The following is a 26,572-nucleotide window of genomic DNA, read 5'->3' on the forward strand; positions in this document are numbered from 1 at the left end:
TTATTTTATACCTAGTAGTTTGTACCCCTTAATCCCCTTCCCCTATTTTACTCCTCCCTGCCTCGCCCCCTCCACTGTTAACCACTAGTTTGTTCTCTGTACAAGAACCACCAAGTGTGGTTTCAAAGTCTCCCGAATTTGCTACAAAAAGGCCCAAAGGTTAATCTCGGGGACTCTCTTTTTCACCTGTTTTTCTCCACCCCCAGCCCCGTCCCCCGAGGCGGGCTCCAGGTCCAGCGGCGCCCGGGAGAAGCGCAGCGCCCGGCTGGTGGGGCAGGCCCGAGGCGCGGTCGGCTGGCGTCCGCGGGCCGCGTGGCCGGGCGCCCTCCCGCTGTCCCGCGGGGCGGGGCGGGGCAGGCCGGGGCGGGGCAGGCCGGGGCGGGGCAGGCCGGGGCGGGGCAGGCCGGGGCGGGGCAGGCCGGGGCGGGGCAGGCCGGGGCTGGGCGGGGCCGGCTCTTCCTGCTGTGCTCGGACTGCCCCCTCTGGTGACCCTTGAGTGGGGCTATGGCGGCTATGGCGGCGGTGGTGTGGGGACGGTGCTGGCCTCGGGCGTGGCTCTGCAGGTGCGACCCTGACTCACCCCCGGGCCCCCACAGGCGACCCCCGGTTCGCCCCCAGTAACCCGACCCTTGTTCCGCGTTGCAGGAGGGCTGGGCAGGACTGCGGCCGGCACTACCGCGCCGTGCTGTGCGCCGAGTTGAAGCAGCCCCTGGCCATTGAGGAGGTCGCCCCCCGCCCTGTCCGGCCGCACGAGGTAGGGTGACTGGCCTGGCCCCGGGACCCCTGGACTTCCCTTTCACTGTCCCCGCGGCCACCAGCCACAACCCGCCGGCTCCGTCCCGGGTCGAGTTCGCAAGTGCTCGGCCAGGGGGCGCCCGCGAGATTGGAGCCCAGCTTCTAGCTGGACTTCTAGAAGGGCCGTTTCCTGGGTCACAAAAAGACCAGAGTTCTAAACGAAGATTGTTCCTCAAAACACATGTAGGCATTTTCTGAAGACCTTAGAGCTGTTGCCTTAGAAACTGACAGTTTGATTTGCACACTGCTTTGCATAATCACCTGCACGTTATTGATTTAACACAGATAAATGGACCCCATCCTTTGCTTCCTCTGAAAAGTGTGAACATCTAATTATCCACCCCCACCTCCTCCCCACAGCCAGCCCTCGAACGCCCTTAATTTCCATGATAACGTGCCCTCCTCTGGTGTACTGCAGTAATTTGGGGTGGGTGGGGCTAGTTTAGGGTTGTGGGCATTTCCCCACAGATGGAGTGGTGGGAAATGTGGGAGTCACTTTGGCTTTGCCTGTTGACCCCCCAGTAACACTGTCATCTGGCGTGGATAATGAGAACCTCTGACAAAGTGAAGCAGGCAGTGAGGCTCAGGGTTGGGAACCACTGGTGAGGGGGAGGAATGTGGCTGCAGCCCTGAAGTGTCACCAACACAGACCCTGTGGCTCAATGGATTATTTGGGTGAGCATCTACTTCCTGGGATTCACATGCTGAAAGACGTTCACCCTAAATCACGGTGGAGTGGCTTGAGAGTTTATATGGGCTGCACACATCAACAGCTGTGTCATGCACACCATGTGCATAGGCTTGAGGGCTGGGATCTTTTGTTCTGTTATTTGTCCAGACGCTGCTTTGTCAAGAATTAGCTCATGAGAGCTGGGCCTACGTGCGTTGACCCACCGTAAAATCCCCATAGTCTGGAATGGTGCCTGGCCTGTGACGGATGCTGAAAACATTGTTGAATGAATGTGTTTTGCCCATAAAATGTCTTCTCACCAATATGGCCACCTCTGTACTAAATTGGAAATGTAAACAAACAAACAAACAGCTCTCACCAATTCTGTCTCAGCCTTCATATCCTCCTGTGATTCCAAGCCCTGTTGAGTTGTGTTGGTCTTTGATAGTTCTCTGACGTCAGGCTGCATCACAGTCACCAAGGGCTTGTTCAAACAAGCTTCGTCCCCAGAGTTTCTGATTCAGTAGGTTGGGGGTTGAGAATTTGAACGTCTAACAAGTTGCCAAGTGACACTGAAGCTGGTGTTCTGGGGACCACACTTTGAGAACTACTGCCTAATAAAACTTAGAGAAACTCCTGCAGGCCTGCCTCCGATCTAGTTTTGTTATGAAACCCAGAAACTGGGGACTCTAGAACTAGCTTGTAGGATTCCTGATTCTCCAAATAGTTGATCATGTTACCCTCTGCTTACAATCTCTTACTGGCTTCCAGTATTCCTGCTATGAACACTAAGATCCATAATAAAACTTACAAAACCTTCGATGGTGTGGGTCTTGCTCTCTCTAGCCCGTCTTTTTCTCCTCCTTGTCCTCAAAGCACACTGGTTTTTCTTTTGTCCCCACCACGGGGCCTTTGCACATGCCATTGCTTTTGTCTGTGCCAGGCTTTCCTCCCCACTACCCCCAGTTTTTAATAATTAACTCTTAGCTGTTCTTAGTTCGAGTGTTACTTTCTCAGGAATTTCTCCTGACTTCCCCAAAGGGTCAAATCTCCCCCCCCATTATGCGCTTATATAGCACTGTACATTTGTATCTTTAACATTTTGTGTAGGAATTGTAATTTAACACATAAATCTTCATAATTAGTTTGGTTAATGCCTGTCTTCTCTACTATATTCTTAGCTTCATGAGAGCAGGAACCTTGTCCATTTTGCTTCAAGAATGTGCACTGGTAGTTAGTTCCGTACCTGCTATATAGTAGGCGTTCAGCAAATATTTTGGTATAACTGAATGAACTTTGTCTCCACAAATGTGTACTGCTCTGCCTTGTTGCTCTGTTTCCTTTGCAGGTCAGAGTTGATGTCCATTTCTGTGGAATTAACTTTGCGGATATTTTGGTCTGTCATGGTCAATATCAGAAAAGGCCCCAACTTCCCTTCACACCTGGTGAGTAGGAAGGGCGGCCGAGGGACTGCTTCAGGAAAAGAGGGTCTAGAGAGTTTTCAGAACCATGTGCTTCATCTCGGGCGCTATGATAGTGGTGTTTGCCCGCTGCCTGTGGTGTCTCAGCTACGTCAACCTCACTGCTAATTAGAATCACTAAGTTGCAAGTGCTGTGAGCGAAGGTTCTGTGACTGCCTTGCTCAGCCTTATTCCCCTACCCGCCCTCCGTTAGCACTATTGTATCTGGCTCATAGTAGATGTTTAATAAGTACTTGATTGATTGATTGAAATGTAGTTGATGAACAGTGTTATGTTAGTTTCAGGTGTACTACATAGTGATTTGAGATTTGCATCCATTATGAGATGATCACCACGATAAGGCCAGTAACTATGTGTTCCCATACGAAATTATCACAATATTATTGACCATATTCCTTATGCTGTGTATTACATCCCTGTGGCTTATTTATTTTATGACTGGAGTTTTGTACCTCTTAATCCCCTTCACCTATTTCACCCATCCCTCAATAAATACTTTAAAAATGAATAAATGAACAGATAAAATTTTGTATATCATGTTCACCAGAATTCTGTTCAGAATCATCACTGGCCCAGGTCATTCCCTTTCATTCGTTGACAGTGCCTCAATTTTGTTTTTTCACTGAAGGATCATAAACATCTTGCTGCAGCTAAAACTCTCAGTCTCATGAATGCATGCCCCAAGAAACCTGATACCAAAGGATCAGAAAGAAGAAAAAGAGTTTATACATTTCTTATCTGATTTGCATTATGCCCAATCTGATTACATTTAGTTCCTGAATCTGTGGACCAATGACTGATTTTTGTTGTTGACATTTATTAAAAGAGAAGTAAGTATAGTTTAACACGTATACAGTACATGTATATTTTATACAGCTATACACTGTTTAGGGCACAGTGGTTTGGCCTTAGGGTATTTGGTTATGACTCAGCACTGGGAGCCACTTCCCTCAGTTTGTATTTGCTGTAATGCTGGATGGGGGGAAGGTGGTGTCATACTCAACGGACTTACTCTTCCGGCAGCTCAAGTGGAAAATATATGGTCATTAAATTAAGAAATTTTTGAAGTGGAAGAGGAAAGGGCAGACAACACCAGTTCATCCAACTGAGCCAAGTGTCATGTGAATAAATGTAGTTCATGTCCTTGAGGGCCTCAGAAGAGGAGACATGGAAACAAATAAATATAATACAGTGAATGCTGTCATTGAGGTGAGGTAGGAGCCCAAGGCCCCAGTGGTCAAGGTCAAAAGCACTTGTATATCTGTGATTCTCTATGCTTTTGCCAGCTCTTGGAATTTTCATTTGTGTCACAGTAAGAATGAGCCTGCCATAGCTTTTTCAGATTGTGACTGTGAAATCTTAGATCACTTTCCTGTGCCTTGAGGGACAACACTCTTCCATCCCTCCCCTGGGTGGGAGGAACACAGACCCTCTCAGCTCCAGAAAACTCATAGGATTGTCTGTTGATCAGGGTCTTCTTACTTCCCTGGTGCTGGGCTTTACAGATAACCTAGTTTTTAAACAATTCGTTGCAGGAGTGGAGTTTGCTGGGACGGTATTGGAGACAGGCACGGATGTCAGCACGGTGAAAGAGGTGAATAAGTTGAAATCTAGGGAATTGATGTATGGCCAGCTATGAGAAATGTGCTAACCTCATTTGTAGCCAGAGTTCTTGCTTCTCCTGGCCTTTGCCAGCAGACATCAAAGGGAAATCAAGGTGGAGCGGGAAGAAACTAATTCTGAATCGGGGGAAAGTAGCCTGTGGAAGCTCCTGGCTTCGTCAAACGTTTTATTACTAATAAAAGGCAGCACCTGGGTTTTTAGTTACTGAGAAGATAGAGAATTCTCAAGTTTCAGCTTCTTGTGAAAGAAATTAATACCAATATTCTAATTCTTATCAGCCTTTTCCTTACCCCATCTTATCCTGGTCCAAAATGTGCTCAAATTGGCTTGGCAGCCGGGTGGGGGTATTGAGAAAATGGCTGAAATTATTTACTAAACATTAACACTGAATAGTTAATTAAGGGAAACCTGTGTCTTACTAGGTCAGAAAGGAGGATTTTCTTTCTTTTTTGGATTAATTCGGGAAGGGGTAAGTGGCAAGGCCATTCATTTGAACATTGCTGGTGTTTTCCCTTCAGGGAGATCGAGTTATTGGCATAAGTGGCTTTAATGGTATGGCTGAAGAATGCGTTGTTGACCACAAGGTAGCCCTATCTCTTTAATATTAGTGCTTTGAGATTTTTTTTTCTTCTTTCTTTTCTTTAATTTCCATCTGTCCTTCATTCCTTCTTCTTTCCCTCTCTTTGTATTCTTTTGGTTTTATCTTGTTTCTCAGCCAAGCACTTCTTTCTTTCAAATGCTCAATCCCTTTTTTTCTGTCCGTCAGATAGCCCTTGCACAAAGCTTTGTTTGTGTAGAGTGGTTTCGTGAAGCAAGGCATTTTGTTTTCCGAGTCCCAGAGCAACTGGCTGGCTGTCCCACTGGACCACAGTTTGGTAGTTTTGGTAGAAAAATGGGTTTGGGGGCTTTGAGCTGGGTGTAATGGGTTTCTCCCCCACACCAAGCTTGTGAAAGAGGGAGCCCTGGGAAGGGAGCCAGCCAGGGCGGTGGGGGCATGTGGTTGTGCGAGGTGTGAGTAGTGCCCCCTGGTGGTGAACAGTACACTCTTTCTCCCAACAGCTTCATCTGAGGTAAAATTTTTGTCCCATTCAGTTCACTCGTTGTAGTACAGTGGGCTGTGTTACATCCTCCGTAAGCTGGTTCCTTCCTGATCCGGATACCAGCCTTAGGATTTTTGAAGATGGTTGCCCCCAGGTCTTGAACTTGGCCACAGCTTGCTTGGCCTTGACTTCCGCTGGGCTTGGTTCCTGACGTGTGTTGCCCTTTGCAAATCAAATCATCATAGGTACTGGGCAGCCTTAATGAACAGGTACAGATGCTTAATGCCTAAGTCGCTGTTATGTCTTTAATAGGCACTGTGGCAGATTCCAGAAGGTGTCCCCCTTCGAGAAGCGGCGGCCCTACCTGTATCTTACGGCACTGCTATCCTGGCCTTGGAGCATCGGGCCCGGACCCAGCCTGGGTGAGGACTGTGCAGACAACAGAGGGCTGGGTGGTACCTTCTCTGATACCAGAAATGCCCACCAGCCCTTGCCCCTCCCCTCCCCTCCCCTGACCTTCACCTTGTGTTCAGGCTGTCTGAGGAAAGGCCAAAGGAAGGTAGTGACCCAAGACTGGAGTCTGGTGACAGAGAGGATATCCTTTTGTCTGAGAGGGATGGTAGACTGTGAATTGGCCAATATGAATTTGAAGACATCTCTCTCTCAAATCAGGCCCCTCTGGAGATCACCTCCTAGAAAGCCCTAACTTTTAGAGGGTCGGTTTATGTAAACTCACTTCAGTCCGGCTTTGATGGAGGCCTGTGGTGTTTGCTCCTGTGAGGTTTGGTCGGGTGTGCCTACCTGTGGTATTTCAAACTCAGGTGCTGAATTTCCCGCTTTTCCCTGGAGCATAGCGTACAGCTTCTTGCTCTTTTCATAGAGCCTCGGGATTGCTCCAGAGCGATGGGCGTAGTTGAGCTGTGGCTGTTACATGATCATCACCTTCTAAAATTTGCCTGTGTTTAGTGAAAACAATTTTAAGACAGAACTTGCAAAGTAAAAATTGGAGGGGTAGCCCCAAGGAAGGCTGCCACTGGCATGAGTAAGAGGCTACGCAGAGGGATCAAGGGATCTTTTACCTGGGAAGACTTCAAGACTGGACCAAACCAGCACTGATTTAGCAACCACATACATAATCCAGCCCAGGAGGCCAGAGGGTGGATGTATACGTGTCCATGTACACGAGGGGTTGAATGCAGGAGCCTGTCAGTTCTCTTTTTGCTTTAAAATTGTTCATGGAATCACGTTGCTGGATAATTTTTGGTTTCTTGGGTAACACTCCTCTTTCTTGGGCACAGAGAAACCGTCTTAGTGACAGCAGCAGCTGGAGCCACAGGCCTTGCTGTGATAGACGTGGCAACAAACATTCTTCAGGCCAAGGTACTTGTGTGTTCGATTCTCCATTTAAAAATATCACAGTCCAATCTGACATATGTGTCATTTAATGTACAGGAGCCAAACTGCAATAAAGGTGTTAAAAAAGTAAAAAGATGCTTTTGCACGAAAAAAAATCACAGTATTTATTAAAAATCACAGCATATATATTCATTTATTTGTTAAAAATCACGTGCAAGGCACTGGGGATATAAAGGAACCTGGGCTAGGGGCTTGCCATCTGTCTGCTTGCAGCCCAGGGAGGGGGCTGAGGAGTAAACCACTGGTCCTTCTGGTTCCCAGGAACTTAGCGAGGTTCCACTCACTTCTCAGCTTCTGCAGACCCTATTCCCTCTCCCTCCCCTCTCAGCTCTCTCCCCTGCAGTTCAAATTCAAAGTCAGATGTTTGCCTTTTCAGGGAAGTATTCTTTGTCCTTCAGGAGAAGTTCCCTCTGCCCCCGACTGTTTGTATGTGGTCTCAGAGCATCCTGTACTTCTCTTTCATAGTGTGTGGTTAGTCCTTTACTTGTGTCCTTATTGGATCAACGTCTGCTTCACCCTGCACTTTAACCCCCATGAAGGCAGGAATAGTGTCTGGTCGGTTCATTATTATAGTCCTAGCACCTAGCATGGTACCTCGCCCATAGTAAGCACTCAATAAGTATTTCCTGAATGAGTGAATGAATACATAAAAGAAGAACCCAGCCCTTTACAGGGGCATCTCTTTGAGGCTGTGGGCATCAGAGAAGGAGGATTTCTTAGAGAAGGTAGACATTTAAGCTGACTTTGCAGGACTGGTCGCAGCTGAATAGAGGAAGAAGGGACAGGAAGGGTGATTCAGTGATGGGTGGACATAGTAGAAGACAGAGACCTGGGTACCAACCTGATGCATTCAGGGAATTACAAATAGCATCTCTGGAGCAACGGCGCAGGGTTGAGGGGTGGGAGTGGTAGAGGGTGACTCCAGAGTGGTGGGCGGAGACAAGATCATGAGGGACTGCAGAATTTGAACATTTCTCGGAAGCTATCAGGAGCTACTGAGGGTTTTAAGTAGAGAAGTGACATGATCATCTTTGCGTTTTGCAGAGTTCCCTCTGGTGGCAGTGGGCATGAGGGATGGGGCAAGGTCCAGAGCAATCTGGACGCAGTAGGGCAGACTCTTGGAGCAACCCAAGCCAGAGGTGATGGCACTTGAGCCCAGGCCCTGCAGGCGATGAGTGGAGAGAGACAAAGTAGAAGAAAATAGAGAATTTGGTGACTGGATAGCATCCTAAGAGAAGCTGAAGGAACAGGGACGTTGGAGTTAGCCTTACCTACGTTCAGATTCCAGCTCTGTCTCTAGCTTAATAGTTTCAGTTTCCTCGTTTGTACAACAATGCTCTTCTCATAGGGCGGTTGTGGGAATCCAGTGCTTGCTGGAGGGCGTGGCGTGTGCTGGAGGATCCTTTAAAAATGGTCCCTGTTATTATTCTACATTGAGGGGAAGGCGCCGACCAGGCTCACTGGGGGACTGGCCATTTGTTGGGACTGGGAACCCAGGAGGAGACGGTGAGTTCAGCTTTGGACGTGGCGAGTGTGAGGCTCCTGTGGAGTCCCAGCTGGGATATCCAGAGGCGCGGAGACACTGTGCATATTTGGTGGGAGTTGGGCTGATCTGGAATTGCCTCAGGTGGCATCACTCCTTCCTCACATTGACTTTCTTTGGGGAAGGGCCTGTGAGTTCTGAAAGCAAGAGGCTCCTTGTGAAATATTAATGTATTTCAACTCAAAAGTAAGGGCTTTTAGCACCTCTCTTAGCAGGGGAGACCAAAACTAGTCTCATTGTGTAGAACCATTGACTATTTAACATTTCTGGGAAGGTAAAATCGTGCCATTTGTTTTAAATAGCTATGGGAAGTTAGGCAGAGAGAAAAATTCACTTCAATTCAGATAATAAAATTAATCCAAGCTGTATTTTCTTTAGCAGCAGTAATGGTTTTAAGCAAAAGCAAACAAGGAAAAAAAATAATAATGTCATCACGCCACCTACTTGGAACAGGTCATTTTGAGAACACGTCCCATTCACAGCATCTCGTCCTGCTTACAGAGCGCCTCTGCAGCAATCACCTCACCCTTGGCCCTCACATTACCCTGGGAGATGGGTAATGGAAGTGTTTATTACCCCTGTTTCACAGACAAAGAAAGTGAGGCATCAAGAGAGAAAATGGTTCACAGCAGGCCTGACCGGGACCCAGGGAAGCCTGGGTTGGAGGCTGGTGCCTGACCTAGTCTGGGGTGTCCTCAGAGGCTCTGTGTGCTGACAGCCCTCAGCGAAATGCAGCTGTGTGGGGGCTCCCCTGGGGAGTGTTTGATGGTAGTTGCAAATAGTTATGAGTGAGCTTAGATTCTTTTGGGGACACGGATGTTCTTGGGTTTTTGACTGCAAGTTCTGAACATCACCTTGGGGCTAAAGTGCTTGGGCTGGTGGGCATCTCTAGGCAAATTGTTGAGTGTTTGAAGCTTTTCTGGAGACTTGCAGCCCCCAGGCCACTTCACAGTGTGGCCCACAGCCGCCTCTGCCATCTTTGGCAGGCCTCAGACATGGCTCTGTCCCAGGGTGATGGAGTGGAAAAACATGGGCTTTGGAATCAGGCAGCACTGGATTTGAAACTTTTCTTCCACCTCCTACCTGTATGCTCCTGGGTTAAGTACTTAACCTCTCTGGATCTGTATCCCTCTACAGGAGGCGAGTAAGTATACCATCCCATGATGTGCTGTGGTTTAAATAGAATAAAGGATTACATATGTGTAACAGTGTGTGTAACACTTTGTTTTCCTAGTGCTTTATATACAATATTCCATTTAATTTAAAAAACACATCTTCTTTTAAGGATGAGGTAACTGAATCTTAAGAGAAGTTGGCTGGAAGTATAGAGGTTCAAAGCAAGAATTCTAGAGACAGATTACCTGGGTTTGGATCCCAGTTCTGCCTCCTATTAGCTGTGTGATCTTGGGCCAGATAATTTAATTTCTTTTGCCCCAGTTTCTTCATCTTGAAATTGGAGATAATAATAGTGCGTATATTATTGGGTTATTATGATTGAGTTATTACAACATAGGGAATACAGCTGATACTTTTTAATAACTACAAATGGAGTATAACCCTTAAAAGCCATGAACCACTATATTGTGCACCTGTAACTTATATAATGTTGTACAGTAACTATACTTTGATTTAAAAAAAAAAAAAGAAGAAGAAGATATGGGTAAGGGAAAGGACAAATCCCTGGGTCCTTAAAGTTATACCACGCTATAGACTGAATGTTTGTGTCCTCCTCAAATTTGTTAAATCCTAGCCCCCAGTGTGATGGTATCTGGAGGTGGGGGCCTTTGGGCGGTGATTAGTTCATGAGGGCAAAGCCCTCATTAATGCAATTATTGCCCTTATAAAAGAGACCCCAGGGAACTTATTTGCACCTTCTGGCATGTGAGGGCTGAGCCTTCGAAGAAGCAGGACACCAAATCTGCCAGTGCCTTGATCTGGAACTTTCCAGAACTGTGAGAAATATATGTTTGATATTTATAAGCCAAAAAAAAAAAGATTAAGTGAGTTATTAATGTATGTAAAGCATTTAGAATAGTGTCTGGCACATAGTAAGTGCCAAGTGTTGGTTCTTACTGAGTAATTTGCCTTGGGTACCACAGCAGTTAGTAGCAGAGCCAGGATTTGAATTCAGGTCTGTCCGACTTCAAGGTCTTTCCATTGAGTCATGTTTTGCCCTCTGAGAAGCCTTTCCTGATCTAATAGATCACAGGTGGATACCTCTCGCGCTCCTGGACCCCTCTGAGCTCCCCCTGCTATACCGCTGGGTCTTGCTTTCTTGACTCTAAGCTTGCTATTTAGCTTGTGTCCTTACCACTTGACTCATAGTATGTACTCAATAAATAGGGGTTTTAATTTGCATTTGGAGAGGACTTTGTGTCTCCTGAACCATCTCCTACGTAGACCCATTGGAGTTCCAGGATTCCTGGAGATGTCAGTCCCATTGCCAGTGGGGCATGGAGGGGCCAGTGTGATGGTGCTGTGTGACGGACCTGATGTGTTGGGTTGAGGCTGATACTGGGACGGGGAATTGGCTTCCTTGATTAGTGCCTTTTGATTGGAGGCTTGGTGGGTGGGGTGAGCCCCTCTTGGTACCTATTCTGGACCATCAGAAGCATTGTGTTCTTTGCGCAGGTAATAGCTGCTGCGGGCAGTGATGAGAAGTGCCAGCTGGCGATGCAGCGGGGTGCCCACTCCAGCGTGAACTACAGTCAGGGCAGCCTGAAGGAGGCAGTGAGGAAGCTGGTGGGCAATGGCGGGGTGAACGTGGTCATCGACACTGTGGGAGGAGATCTCTTCCTGGAAGCTCTCCGCAGGTACGCACAGGGGTCGTTCCCAGTGGGCTAGACCTGGGGCTCTGCTGAAACCTCTCCAGACCTCTGTCTTCCTTCTGGCCTCACTTCTCTTTCGTCTTTGCTGCTCACTTTTCCTGTAGGCACTGGCATCATCGAGAACAGCTGAGTGGGTGGGTGAAAAGGAATAGAAGCAGAGGGGAAATCAGGAAATGCTTAAATATAGCAAACACAAAATATCCAACTGGAAAATATCCAGAAAGTGACTGCAGACTCTCTAGTTGGCAATACCAAATGCTTTAGAAATTATACATGCGTTAAATTCAGCCACGCCGGCACCCACTAACTACTTAATATATAGGATGTGGGTAATTCTTGAGATCATTGTCCACATGTTACAATTACGGGCGTGGCAGTCCCCCTGTTCACTGTGCACCAAGGTACAGACTCTTCAGATCTTACTGGTTTCTGAAGTAGCCACCAGTGTAGGTGTCTCCTTGATTTGTTTAATTAAAAAAGAAGTCACTTGAGACTTAACGCGACTGTTGTATCCACACCAATTCTCATTCTGTTTTCAAACAGGGACTCTGGAGTGCTCTGATAATATTAGCTTCATTTCTTGTGTCATCCTGGGAAGCCCAGTTTTGTGGTTTATCTCAGTTTAAATTAGGAGAAACAGAAGCAGAGAGAGCAGCTTGCCCACAGAAGGGATCCAGTTGGTTCTGTAGCCCCTGAGCATCACTGCACTGTGCCTGCCGCCATGCTTAGAGAGGATGCAAAGGAAGGAGTGTGTTGCGTAAATGCAGAGCTGGGACAGAGAGCTGCGAGGGCACACCCTTCTCTTGCCTGGATGACAGTGTTTGGGCAGCAGCCTTTCATTTCCCCTCTGAAGAAGAAAAGGCAGAAGCAAACACAAAATAAACATACACGTATATAAAAGATGCTAACAAAATTTGCTTTTATAATTCATTGCTTCGCGTGTGCTGTATGGTACTTCTTGTAATGGGGCGCAGAATACTTGTGTGAATTTTTGTAGATCATTCAAAATTCTCTCGAAAAGTATGAGCCCTAAGGTAAGTTTTTATGCAAAGCAAATGATGCTTCATTAAAGCGTCTGACTAATTATTCCTGCTTCCTAAGTTCAAAACCTTCAAACTGAGTTGTCTTGAAGTTCAGCATATGGAATGACATCTGCTTATACCCGATTCCTTTTCGCAAAGTAGTTGAGTAGTTAAATAGAAAGCCTTAATTCTAAAATGGGTCCCCTTACAAAATGGTCTAGCTCTTCTGGCCCCTACTGTCTTCTTTATAGCTTAGTTTTATTTTCCTATTGAGGAGTCCAAACTGGTGCAGAATGGTTCACCCCAGCCAGTTTGTACCATCAAGAGGAATTCACTCCTAGAGGTTTAATGCATGTTGCTTTTTTTGTTAAAAAATACGTGAAATATATGTAACCTAATATTTAAAATTTTAACCATTTTTAAGTGTACAATTAAACATGCTCGCAATGTTGTGTAACCATTCCCAACAAAAACTCTGTACTCATTAAACTGCCCCCCCACCCTCTGGTAACCTCTGTTCTACCTTCTGTCTCTTTCTGTGTCTTTGAATTAATGTACATTGCTTTTTTTCCCCATTCTGCACTTTTTATTGTGGTAAAAATACATAACGAAAGATTTTCTATGTTGATCATTTTAGCTTGTACAGTTAGTAGTGTTAAATATATTTACATTGTTGTGAAACAGATCTCTATAACTTTTTCGTCTTGCAAATCTGAAATTCTGTACTCACTAAGCAGCAACATCCCTTTTCCCCCTTCTCCCTAGCCCTTGGTAACCACCATTCTACTTTTTAGATTTTATTTTTATTGATTATTTTTTTTGTTTTTGGGAAGAAGGTAATTAAATTTATTTATTTACTTATTTATTTTAACAGAGATACTGGGGATTGAACCCAGAAACTCATGCATGCTAAGCACACACTCTACCACTGAGCTATACACTCCCCTCCACCATTCTCTCTGTTTCTATGAATTTGACTACTTTAGATACCTCATGTAGGTAGAATAATATATTATCTGTCTTTTTGTAAGTGGCTTATTTCACTTAGCATAATGTTCTCAAGGTTCATCCATTTCTTCTTATGGGACAGGATTTCCTTTTTGTTTCTCCATCCATCAGTTGATGGACATTTAGATTGTTTCTTGACTGTTGTAGATAGTGTTGTTGTAAACACGGGTGTGCAAATATCTCTTCAAGACCCTGCTATCAGTTCTTTTGGTTATAGACGTGACATTGCTGTATCATATGGTAGTTCTATTTTTAAGTTTTTGAGGAACCTCCATACTGGTTTCTATAGCAGTTGCACCATTTTATAATCCAAGCAGTAGTCCATGAGGGTTCCAATTTCTCTAAATCCTTGCCCACACTTATTTTCTGTTTTTTTTTTCTTTTTAAAAATAGTATCCATCCTAATGGGTGTGAATGTTCATTACTTTTTATAATTGGTTTTCTTTCTCCTTTTTGTCCGCAGCCTGGCATGGGAAGGCAGGATTGTGGTGGTGGGTTTTGCCGGAGGAACCATTGCTTCTGTGCCAGCCAATCTTCTGCTTCTGAAGAATGTCTCTGCTATGGGGCTGTACTTGAGCCGATACTGGGACCAGAACTTTCCCTTGTTCTCCAGGGGCCTGTCCTCTGCAATTCAGTACTGCCAGCAAGGGCGCATCCAGCCACACATCGGAGCTGTTTTTAAGCTGGAGGAGGTGAGACGCTCTTAAGGGATATGATGTAGATAAAGCTAGGAAATAATCTGTGTCAAACTACTGGAGTGTTTCTCTCTAGATATCATAACTCTTCTGTTCATGGAGTTAAAGGGTAAAAATACAATGCAAAATAATGGGGTCTCACAGGCTGCAGGGTCATGGGACTTCTCCCTGTCTTTTGGGTTGTATGGCTGTGGACTTAGGTGTTGCAAGCCAGTGAGAAACTGAGTCTATGAAGGCTGTGAAGGAGCTGAGTTTTGAGGGGCTCTGTCTACGTCACTGGTGTTTTAAGCAGAGGGATGTGATAGTACTTTAGAAAATAATTTACCTATGTTGATATGAACTCTGAACTCCACAACGTACAAATCCAAAAAGGAAGCACTTAACTTGAACTTTGTAGAATGCAAACTCTTTAAAGTATAACCGGATGATCTAAGCTGGAGTTTTATGAACAAAACACCAAATCATGCCCAGCATTGTATGACTGTAATTCATCCATTAGTCACTGTAGTTAATTTTGTTGGCTCTTCACTCCCTTTTTTCATTCCCTCACAGCCCCATTAACGTGGCTTAAACTTCCTCCAAAGTGTAATTGTGTGCATGCATATGCAACATAGTTGTAAATGTGAATCTGTTAGGCATTCACTGTGAAGGATTTTTTTTTTTTTTGGCTTAATTTCTTTTAATGTTCAAAAAACCATTTTGGTAACTCTAGTCAGCCACTGATGGAGGTGATGTTTTGTTCATATGCAGATTAGTGAAGCCCAAGCTGTCACTGCCAGCCTGGTTGCTCTCCAGCCTTCTAGTTTTTAAAAAATATTTTATTTTATTTTTTTTCAGGGGAGGATAGGTAATTAGTTGACTTATTTATTTTTAGAGGGGGTACTGGGGATTGAACCCAGGACCTTGTGTATGCTAAGCATGTGCTCTACCACTTGAGCCATACCTCCCTCCCTCAGCCTTCCAGTTTTATGTTTTTTTTTAAACTTTTTTTTATTGCTTTATAGTCATTTTACAATGTTGTGTCAAATTCCAGTGTAGAGCACAATTTTTCAGTTACACATGAACATACATACAGTTTTATGTTTTTTGATGCACATTCTTCTCAAACACGGTTTGCTTTCTTCCTCATCTTTTTGGCATGTTGGTCATGAAGGTAATATTCAGTGGTAAAAAGAGAACCTGACTGATGAACAGAAAACTGGTTGGATTGTGTTTCTAGCTTTTCCCCTGGCTTGTTGCGGCTTTGCCCCTCACCTTCCTGACCTTCATTTCCACATCTCTAAAATTGAAGGGTAGGACAGTATCAGAGGCTTTCAGATTGTGCTTCAGAGCCGCATGCAAGATGCAGGGTGGGCAGGTTGAGACTTGAGCTGCCCGGGCTCTGGGACGCCATCTCTGTTGGGGCCTGAGTAGCTGCATGTTTTTATCTTTTTGTTCACACTTCCCTTTTAAGAACGGTTTTGTGGCTTGCAATCTCGAAAGCCACCAGTTCAGAGAATTTCTGGGTCCCTTTCCAACTTGTGACTTTTATCATGTGACTCATAAGCTGATGTTTGCTTTACCTGAGGCTCACATACACCTGTCGACAGAGGATAAGGACAGGTGGGCAGGACCAGAGTGGAAAGGCAGGCTAGTTGGAGCTGTTTCTTCTCCTCACTGAGGTGTTCTAGGTGCCGCTCAGGCAGGAAAGAAAACCCGAGGTGGATTGTTACAGTTACCCACATTGAAGTTCTCTCTCATCTTAAGCTCAAGTTAACTAACTGCTAACTTGCTGTCAGTTTCTGTTTGCCCTTCTCTTTTCCAGCGAGGGCTCTGCGTGTAGGATTTTCTAGCTCTGCCCACTCTGCTGACCTTCCTGTTATCAACTGTTACCTGAGGCCAAGCTCCCTGACACATTTTAAGCATCTCATTCACACACCATCCATTCACTATTCCTTCCCTTCCTGCCTCTTTCACTATGCAAGCTATTTAGGATAATAGTGTTAATAGTGACGGCAGCTCACAGACACTAGGTGCTCACTTACAGTAGGTCAAGAACTGTGCTAGCACTTTGCAGGCATTTTCTCACTTAATCATCACAGCAACTCTTTAAGGTATGAACCATTTTTAATCGTAGGTTACAGATGAAATCAAGACCTATAAATGCTGAGAAATCTGCCCAATGTTATGTCGTAAGTGACAGACCTGGAATCCAGTCCGGGTTGGTCTCTGACCCCGGAATGGGGGCTCCTTAGGGCTACGTCATTCATACTCTCTCCTCAAACAAGCCAGAAGCTGCTTTTTAGAAACCTTTTTCTAGAGCACAGAGTTTATCCATCTATCATGGAATTAGCTATGTGAACAAGCTGTCTTATTGTTAAAATGAACAGGAATCTTGGATTTTCCTAAGCAGTACCAGAATTTATATATTTTGTTCTTTTAAAATGAAGATGACTAAAGGAAATTATAATTAATTTCACTGAACTTTAAAGCCTGAGTAATATTTTTTCACATAAATCAGTTAACACATTGGAAAAAAAATGATCAGAATCTGTTTTGAAAATGACTGCAGTACTTAACATCTGCGTAACACCAGAGATGCCAGTGCTTCCCAGCTTACATCTTCTCCTGAATATGTGGGCTTATAGATTTGACGTTGATAGTTGGTATTAACATGACCACGTATTTGTATTACAGACTTTTCAGTAGGCAACAGGTGTGAGCATCCGTAGCACTCTCTGCTTCTTCTTCATCCACTTGTAAGGACTTGTATGATGCCTGTCATTCCCAGAGGCCCACGTGCTGCCTGTACCTCCAGATCCCGGCAGGTACTCACACATCTCTTCAGTGGATGATCGTGGGTATGGGTGAGACCACTGGCGTTCAGAGCCTGGCGCTGCCACTTAACTGGCTATGCGCAAGTGACTCACATCTTTGTGCCTTGGTTTCTTCACCTGTGATGAGAGCAGTAACATGCCCTACCTCCTACGTGCTTATGAGGATTAAGTAAGGTAGTACATATAAAAGCACATGGTCAACCCTCAGTATATTGTTTAAAGCAAAATACATAGTCATTATAAAATACAGAGTTGAGCTTTCTCAGGTCCCTGAACTGTAACACTTTTACATTGACATTTTAGAGGCAAGATTAGAGACGCAGTCTTCAGGTTTTGAATTTTAACTAGCAGGTATCGTTTTCTGAAGGGTGGTATCTGTGCCACGACGACGGGTGGGTTGTGAATTAGCCCCGAGATCTGTTCAGAGGAAGACATTATTTAGATGTGCCAGAGTCTGTTTTCTCTAGGGAGCTGCCCACACACATCCCAACCTGACACAGGACTTAAACCTCACGGATCTGAACGTGTTTATTATGTGAAGGTGGGGTGAGATCACCACATGAACAAATTTAATGGATAGAAATTGTCTGTTTGAGGTTTCCTGAGTGTATCTGTGGAATATTCTTAAAAATTAAATTGCTCTTTAAAATTTTTTATTTATTTATTTTTTGTTGAGGGAAGGTAATTAGGTTTATTTATTTAACGGCAGTACTGGGGATTGAACCCAGGACCTCATGCACCTGGGGATTGAACCCAGGACCTCATGCATGCTAGGCACGTGCTCTACCACTAAGCTATGCTCTCCCCTACCCCTATTCCTTCAGTTTAGATGGAGTCTCAGTTTTAGTCCATTGCTGTAGACCCAGTGTAGGGGCCTCCCCACATCAGCCGGCCCCACCTGCCCCAGGCCTGGGCCTCTTGTCACACTTCTCCAGTGATGGTTCCCACTGCCCACCCCTGCAGTCACACAGCCCCGGCCCGGCTCTCGGGCCCATCTCCTGACACTGTTGATAGGCTCATGCTTTCCCCCAGGATAGGGCTGACGTGAGGCGAGGCCTCTGTTTTGCCCATTGGGGCGAGAGATGCCATAGCTCCGGTGCAGAGGTCTGACCCCAAGGGCCTGCTGAAGGTCTGGTGGCCCCAGAAACCGTATGTGGTGTCTGGGTAACCACCCAGAGGTGGGGAGGAGTCCTGCGTGGGCAAGCCTGGGCACATGGAGACAGGAGATAAATCAGTTGCCTTTCCTCTTCCCAATGGGCCATTTCAATGGGCTCCGGGTTCCACACGACCTCTCTGGAGCAGACCCGTGTGAACAACAACCAGCTGCCTGTCCCCTCGCAGCTCGGGCCAGTTCCGAACCAGTAACACATGCCTTGTGGTTCCTCTTCCTCCTTCCTTGATCACCCTACTCTCCCCTCACCCTCGCCTCCCTGGGATTGCCATGTAGCATTAGGGCATACATTTTGATCAGGCTGTATTTTCTAAGGAACCCAGGCTGACACTTAATTTTGAAAATTTATTTAATTTTGTGGTTAGTAATACATGGCTTGACTTTTTTTTTTTTCCACAAGTCAGATTTATTTTTAAGGTTACTAGTAGGTAAAGGAGATGGGAAGGGATAGGTTGGGAATTCTAAAACTGTACCTCTTGGGGAGTGATGGAAATGTTAGCAATCTTGATTGGTAGTGGTTTCATTGGTATACACTTCTATCAAAATGCATTAAATTGTACATTTGAAATATGTGTAGTTTATTATACAGGAACCATACCACAATAGAGGTGTTAAAAAATAAAAGATGGGTTTATTAAGGGATGATTTATATACAGTAAAATTCCCTGCAAATTGTAAATTGACAAACATGTTTAGTCATCTAACCCCCCCTACAATCAAGATATAGAACATTTCCATCACTTCAAAACATTCCTTTGTGTCCCTTGTCGTCAGTCCCCTTCTACCCCCACAGCCCCTGGCAGCCACGGATCTGTTCTCTGTTCCTATAGTTTTGTCTTTTGCAGAACGTCGTATTAATGGAATCATACAGTATGTAGCCTTTTGAGTCAGCTTTGCATAATGCAACTTTGCAACATGCTTCGCATGTTTTTGCATAAGTCAGTAGTTCTTTTTTATTGCTGAATAATATCATTGAATGGACATACCACAACTTGTTTTTTCCTTCACTAGTTAATAGATACTTGATTAGTTAGTCTTTTTGGTGATTATGAATAAATCTTCCATAAACATTCATGTATAAGTTTGTATAGACTTATGTTTTTATTTACCTTCTGACTGGGATTTCTGCATCATTCACTAAGTATATGTTTAACCTTTCTGTTAAATTTATACAGATATTTAGTTGGCTTTATTTACCGAGCAGCTGGTTCTTCCCTAGCCCATCACCCACACCCCAAGTCTCCAGTGGTGGCTAGAGAACGTCATTAGATAAGAACATCAGTTCAGAAGTAACAGATGTTGATGCCCCTCAAGAAGGGCAAGCTGGCCAAGCCAGCAGCTCACTCTCTGTGCTTCAGTCATGAGAAGCAGTCTCTACAGCCCATGATTTTGAAGACAGGGATACTGTTACCGCATTCCTAGCAAAGCCCACAGTACGTGGGTTTATAGGTTTTTCTTTTCCTTCCTTCCTTCCTTCCTTCCTTCCTTCCTTCCTTCCTTCCTTCCTTCCCCCTCCTTCTCCTTCTCCTTTTTTTTGATGTATTTTGGATTAGAAGCTGGTGCTCCAACGTACAGTGTTTGAACATTTCAGGATTTTGTTTATACTGATTTGCTTCTACATGGTTACCTTTTAATAACTACCAAGTTGCTTATCAAAGTGGTGGTATTATTTTGCATTTCCACTGACAGTGTGTGAGCATTGTTGCTTTGCATCTGCCAGAGCTTAGTATTGTCAGTTGTTTTCCTTAAGTTTAACCAATAGGTGTGTAGTGGTAGCTGATGGTGGGTTTAATTTGCATTTCCCTAATGAAGAATGATCTTGAGTATCTTTTCATATGCTCGTTTGCCATCTGTATCTTTTCCGGTGAAATGCATTGACTGACTTTTAAAAGAGGATTCAGATTAACTTCTATCAGAGCAATGAGCTGATGCGTATAATTCAGCTGTGACAGTGTATCACTAACTAAACATGTCTACCTTTTAAAAACAGTCTCACTCAGCCCCTGATATATTCATTCATTCATGAGTTTATTTTATTTGTCAGACATTCACTAGGTACATTCTGTATGCCAGTCAATAAAAAGTAAGACTTAAGGAATTTATTTTTTAGTTGGGATGGTCTTAGGACAGTGCTGCGAGAGGGGGAAAAGCTAGTTTCTAATGAGAAGGATGAATCAGCATAATATATTTAGGGAACAATAGTTAACTCTGATTATGCCGGTTTGATGAGCTAATTAAGAATTCCAACAACAGAACCTAAAACAAAAGCAAAATCCTCACCCGACCCCCGATTTCCAGGTTGCATATCTCTGGAGACAAATTTAATTCTGGCTTCACCCACTGCAGGGCAGAGAACCAAGATTCTGGGAACAGCCTGTGTATCTGTGTAGGCATTTGTGTGGAGCAGCCTCCCTCTGCGTGACACAGCCTGTAGAATACAGGAGGGGACAATGTCCCCAGGCATCTGAATTACCTATCAAAACCCTCTGGTCTAAAGCCTGGTACTTCACTTCTTAGTCTCTCACTCAGAGGGTCATCACTGGTATTAAACATCCAGCCCCTAACACTACTGGTTGTGTGTTTTCCCTACCCAGATAGAAACCACCAGGTAGGAAGGGATAGAGCTGGGTTATTTTTAGAAGCCGCCATCACAACAGAAGTGGCAGCTAGACACAGAATTAACAGAACATCCGAAAAACAGAGGACGAAATAACGTATGCTCAAAATTCTGAGATTCCCAAATCATGGGACAAAAAGATTATGCTTCCTCTGCCCCTCATAGTATCTTTTAAAGAAGTCAGGTAAATATGTGCCACATTTTTATAAAGATCTATATGCAGAATGATTAAAAATAAGCTTTAGCATTGGCAGAGACAACTTTCTTTTTATGTTAACATTTATTTGCAGGAGATTCCTCATTTCTCAAGGATGCCAGGTGGAAAGAAATATCACTCTCTCCAATTATGCTTGTTTTCCCAAGTATTTCTGTTGTGGGCTGTGACAGATCCCTGGGAACAAGAAGCTTCTAACTGACAGGGAGCGTGATGCAGCTGTGAGTCGCCTGGAGACGTACTTTGAGTGATGGACAGGAAGACGAGTGTTTCAAACATCTGTCTTAGCCCTCTTCCGCCTCCTCCAAGAACGTCTACATTTGCACAGACTGGAAAGGTCTCTGTAAGGCCCAAAGGCCTGAGAGACAGATGTTCTCGAAATCAGGAATTTCAGGCCGCAGAGAGATTGCCACGACTGATTGGTTTCATGGCTTATTTTTATTTATTTATTTTTCTTATGCTTTTGGGGAAGGATTCCAAGTGGAAAGGGTTGGTTAATCGTAATCCTCGTTTCGAAGCACATCTTCCTGGCTGTTGGCACGAGGCCCGTCTCTGGCTTTTACGCCTGTATGTTTATGGCTGTCTCTACTTACTCTCGTTTTCTGAGTCAGTCTCTATCATGTGTTCGGTACATATCGTTGGATTTATATTTCCTTGTAAGACACGCAGAATCATTTTGTGTGCTAATTTATTTTCAAGTGACATAAATGTGCTGTAGATCGTATTCTGTTTTTAACGTTTTGCACACAGTGCTGCTTTTCTAAGATCCACCTGCATTGCTGGTCCTGTATCCAGTTCATTACTTCCCACCACTGCATAGTGTCCATGATGTGCATCTACCATGGTTTACAGATCCATTCCCTAATGATAAACCTCAAAGTTGACTTGATTGCCTGCCGCCATAATCGGTACTACAATGAACAGTCTCATAGATAACCCTCGGGACTTGTGCAAATGTCGCTTTGAGGGTATCTTCCCAGGACTCGGGTTGGGGGGTCATAGGATGTACGCATCCCTCATTTGACTGCCGGCTGCTCTCCAGAATGACTTGCCCTGTTTATGCCCTTCTCAGCAGTGCATGAGAATTCTTGTTTATTTGCCACCCTGTTGAAATGTAGCATTTGTCCAACTTTCTGATTTTTGGCAAGTTAATAGGCATAAAGTGGCATTTTATTGTTATTTTAATTTGTATTTCCTTGGTTTCTTATTAATTTAAGCATCTCTGTATATATTTGCTAGCCATTCAGGTTTCCAGCTCATTGCACTGCAATTTAAGCCCTTCAGGTAGTTTTCTGTGAGACTTCCTGTCTCTTTCTACTAATTTGCGAAAGTTCCTTGTATAACCTGTGGTTCTCAAATTTTAATCTGCACATGAACCATGTTAGGATGCAGATTATGATTTAATAAGGGTGGGATGGGGCTCAAGACCGTGCGTTTGTAATAAGCTCCCAGATGATGCAGAAGCCTGTGGTCCTGAACCACCCTGTGAGTAGCAAGGTTCTGGATGTTCGTTTGAGGCTTTACAAGTCTGTCCTTCCAAATTTGTCATGTGTCTGTCACTTTTTTCTAGATTTAATACAGTCAAACATCAATGTTTTGCCTTATGGTTTGTGTTTGTTATTTGGGACTTGTTTAACAAATCCTTTGTCATCGCTGAATCACAGTGATTTTCTTATTTTTCTCTATTAACTGTGTTCTTTTATTTCACACTTAAGGATTTAAATCTATCTGAAGTCACCTTTGTATTGGGTATAAATTTGGTAACCAGTTTCACTTCTTTCTTTTTGTACTGAGCTTGTTTTCTCAGACCTAACAGTTCATTGTTCCTCTACTGATTTGTGGTGCCACCTTTGTCTTATTTCAAATTCCCAGATATACATGTAAGTGTCTGCTCTCTGCTCTCTGTTCTGTTCCCTTGGTTCACGTATCTGTTCCTGTAATAGTACCACACTGTTTTATGTTTATAGCTTTGAAGTATGTTTTAATATCTAGAAGAGTAACTCTTCCACCTGCGTTCTTCTTTTTCAAGTGTGACTAAGCTAGTTGTGAATCTTTATCCTTTTAGATAAATTTTGGAATACATTTATTTAGCTCCACAAAGAATCTGGCTGCAGTTTTGAATGGAATTGTGTTGATTTTAGAGGTGAATTTGGGGTAATATTGATATTTTTTACAATTTTAATTGTCTCACTTGTGAACAGGGATGCATTGCTACTTATTCAGATTGCTCATGGTTTTCAATAGAGTTTAAAGTTTTTTCCCTTAAAGTCTTCTGGATTATTCTGAGTTATGTTCATTACAACTACTTTATTGTTTTTGTTGCTTTTGAGAACAATATTTTATTTCTGTTCTATTTCCTAGTTGATTATTTCTTTTTTTTTACATTTTTTATTGATTCATAATCATTTTACAGTGTTGTGTCAAATTCCAGTGTGATTATTTCTGATATAGAGAAATAGCAGTAATTTTTGTAAGCTGATCTTGTATCTTGTAAATTTCCTCCATGTCTTTTCATGGCTTGATAGCTCATTTTTTTTTTATCACTGAATAATGTTCCATTGTCTGGATGTACTACAGCTTGTTTACCCATCCACCTACAGAAGGACATCTTGGTGGTTGTGTGCAAGTTTTTGCAAATATGAACAAAGCTTCTGTAAACGTTCTTGTGTAGGTTTTTGTGTAGATGTAAGTTTTCAGCTCATTTGAGTAAATACTTAGGAACATGATTGCTGGATCATATGGTAGGATTATGTTTAGTTTTATAGGAAACTGCCAAACTGTCTTCCAAAGTAGTTGTATCATTTTGCGTTCCCACCAGCAGTGAATGAGAGTTCCCATTGCTCCACAGCCTCATCAGCATTTGGTGGTGTTCCTTTTTGGATTTTAGCCACTCCAGTAGGTGTGTAGTTGTATCACTGTTGTTTTAATTTGCAGTTCTCTGACAATATATGATATTGAGCATCTTTTCATATGCTTATTTGCCATCTGTGTATCTTCTTTAGTAAAATTTCTGCTCAGAGCTTTTGCACATTCTTATATGGGGTTGTTTGTTTTCTTATTTTTGAGTTTTAAGAATTCTTTGTATATTTTAGACACGAGTTCTTTATCAGAGAAGCATTGTGCAAATATTTTCCTCCCAGGCTGTGGCTTATCTTTTCATTCTTTTAAGTGTCTTTTGCAGAGCAGATTTTAATTTTAATGATGTCCAGTTAACCAGTTATTTCTTTCATGTATTGTGCTTTGGTGTTGTATCTAAAAAACTCATCGCCAAACCCAAGGTACCTTACTTTTTTTCTTATTTTCTTCTGGAAGTTTTATAATTTTGCCTTTTGCATTTATGTGTAAGATCCATTTTGAGTTAATTTTGTGAAACATATGAGGGTGGTGTCTAGATTCTTTTTTTGTTTTTCTCACATGTGGATGTTCAGTTGTTCTAGCACCATTTTTTGGAAAGAGCTGCCCTTTTCCCATTGAATAGTCTTTGCCCCTTTGTCACAGATCAGTTGACTATGTTTGTGTGGGTCTATTTTTGGGCTCTTCTAATCTGTTCCATTGACTTTTTTTTTTTTATTCGTACACCAATATCACACTGTCTTGACTACTGTGACTGCTTTTTAATTTATGTTTTATAACCTTGTACTTCTAAAAATGGATTTGAGAGAGACTGCAGTTTCAGTTATACTGATAATAGGACCATTTTAATAAAAAGATAAAAATGATAAAAAATTAAATGATTGATTCTTCTGGCAGTAGCTCTATTCTTTTAAAAGCTAGAACACACAGAAATATTACAGCAGAGTATGGACAGGCCTGAGGACTTTTCACCTGCTCTCATTTGCCTGACAACATTAAAATGGTCGTTTAGAACTGAGGTTAGGTTATTCTTATTGTTTTCCTTTGAGTTTGTGGTGATCAGTTATTGAGTTAATATTGCACAGTTAGCTGTATACACTTTGTTGGAGACATATCTTAATACTTTAGCTCTTTTAAGAACTGAGCCAGCAACAGATGTTTGTTGAAATGTGCATATATGCAAATCTGACCTCATTTTTTTCTGGATTTATTTATTTTTTTAGGTCAACGATGCCTTCCTTCATGTCACACAGCGCAAATCCACAGGCAAGGTACTTCTGTCCCTTAAATAAGTCCTTGCTTCAGCGGCAAACTCAGCATGTCTAAATCCAAACTCATAATGTTTCCAAAAACCCTGATTTCCCTTCTGTGTTTTTAAAGGTTTTACCACCTTCCTCATTAACACAGTTTCAAAATCTTTTAGAGTCACCTTTGAGTCTGTTTTCTTATTCCTAGTTAGTGTGATCATATACTTTATTGTCCAAATTTGGACCCATTTGAGAGTGAAAGGATGCTAGGAAGACAGATGTCCCAGACAAACTAGGATGTCTGGTCTCCCTATTCATAATGTATCAACGGCCAGGTTCTGCCATCCTCACCTCTAAGAGGTCTCTCACTTCCATATCCTCTTTTCCATTCTGACTAATTATGTCACATCTGCTAATTCCAGTCACCTTCTAACTGACTCTCCTACCTTCAAACTACCCTCGCCCCTCCATCTTTGTTCTACATTATTGCCATGGCGACCTTCCCAAAGCACAGCTATGACTGTGTATGTCTCAGAACTCAGCAGTGGCTCACCATCGTCTGCAGGGTGGAGCTCAGACTCCTCCAGCTAGATTTCATTATGACCAGGATTTCGTCCCTCTGTGTTTCCAGCTGTATGTTGGACAGCTCCACCAGCCCCTCCGTGTACACTTGGATTGCCCACCTTCCCTACTTTGCTCTGCTAAGCAGTTTCTTTTACCCCTTATCTCTGTTTAACACAAGCCTTCCTGACCTCCAACACCTACCTCTGCATGATCTTCTCCCCTCAGGTGGGTGCTCATCTCTTTTGTTTCCCTTCTACCTTCCTGAAGCTTCTCCCCCAGGATGTGTCACATTCTGCCTTGCACCAGCGGGAGCAGCATGCCTAGTGGAATGAACATAGGATTCTGAATCCAAGATGTGGATTTGAGTCCCAGTCTCAGCACTTGAGAGGTGGTTACTTAAGGTCTCCAGGCCTTTATTTCCTTGCACAGTGAGTTACCCTTGAACTGAATTGAATATGAGTGATCTGCAGGTCTTAATTTGCGAGATTAAGTTGAGAATTAGTTACTCTGGAAACAGCCCACATGTTCATCACAGATGAGTAGATAAACAAAATGTGGTATATGCATACAATGGAATATTACTCAGCCTTACAGAGGGAGGAAATGCTGACACATTCTACAACATGGATGAACCTTGAGGACACTATGCTAAGTGAAATAAGCCAGTCACAAAAGGTCAAATATTGTATAATCCCACTTATGTGAAGTACCTGGAATAAAATTCATAGAGACAGAAAGTAAAATTGTGGTTGCCGTGACCTGGGAGGAGGAGACAGAGAGGGGAGCTGTTGTTTGATGGCTCTACTGTTTCAGTTTGGGAAGATGAAAAAATTTTGGAAATGGACGGTGGTGATGGTTGTACGACAATGTGAATGTACTTAATGCCGCTGAACTGTGTGCTTAAAAATGGTTAGAATGGTAAATTTCATGTTATGTATCTTTTACCAAAATAAAAACTAAAAGAATATA

General features: G+C 43.4%; 1 protein-coding gene across 3 annotated transcripts; it reads left to right on the forward strand.

The window, feature by feature from the left end:
- The first annotated feature begins 443 nt into the window (after positions 1–443).
- On the forward strand, positions 444–26,572 carry LOC102528730 (quinone oxidoreductase-like protein 2). 3 transcript variants are annotated; one of them, XM_072946057.1, is made up of 12 exons: positions 444–563; positions 646–754; positions 2,647–2,695; positions 2,814–2,910; positions 4,482–4,540; positions 5,088–5,153; positions 5,922–6,031; positions 6,908–6,989; positions 11,200–11,381; positions 13,890–14,118; positions 25,016–25,063; positions 25,829–26,572. In XM_072946057.1, the coding sequence occupies exons 3-12, from the start codon at positions 2,651–2,653 to the stop codon at positions 25,925–25,927; spliced, it is 1,017 nt and encodes a 338-aa protein (XP_072802158.1). In that variant the 5' UTR covers positions 444–563; positions 646–754; positions 2,647–2,650; the 3' UTR covers positions 25,928–26,572. The 3 variants fall into 3 exon arrangements, with proteins under 3 accessions (XP_072802158.1, XP_072802156.1, XP_072802157.1); XM_072946055.1 differs by lacking the exon at positions 2,647–2,695; XM_072946056.1 differs by lacking the exons at positions 2,647–2,695; positions 5,088–5,153.

The sequence above is a fragment of the Vicugna pacos genome, chromosome 21 (genome assembly GCF_048564905.1).
Source record: "Vicugna pacos chromosome 21, VicPac4, whole genome shotgun sequence".
Lineage (NCBI taxonomy): Eukaryota > Metazoa > Chordata > Mammalia > Artiodactyla > Camelidae > Vicugna > Vicugna pacos.

What these genes read in the sequence shown, in the direction of transcription:
- LOC102528730 (XM_072946055.1), top strand. Translation starts at nt 505, where the DNA reads ATGGCGGCTATGGCGGCGGTGGTGTGGGGACGGTGCTGGCCTCGGGCG. An exon ending in GCCCTGTCCGGCCGCACGAG is followed by an intron (nt 755 to 2,813) that starts GTAGGGTGACTG and finishes TTTCCTTTGCAG; the next exon opens with GTCAGAGTTGATGTCCATTT. An exon ending in CTGTTTTTAAGCTGGAGGAG is followed by an intron (nt 14,119 to 25,015) that starts GTGAGACGCTCT and finishes TTATTTTTTTAG; the next exon opens with GTCAACGATGCCTTCCTTCA.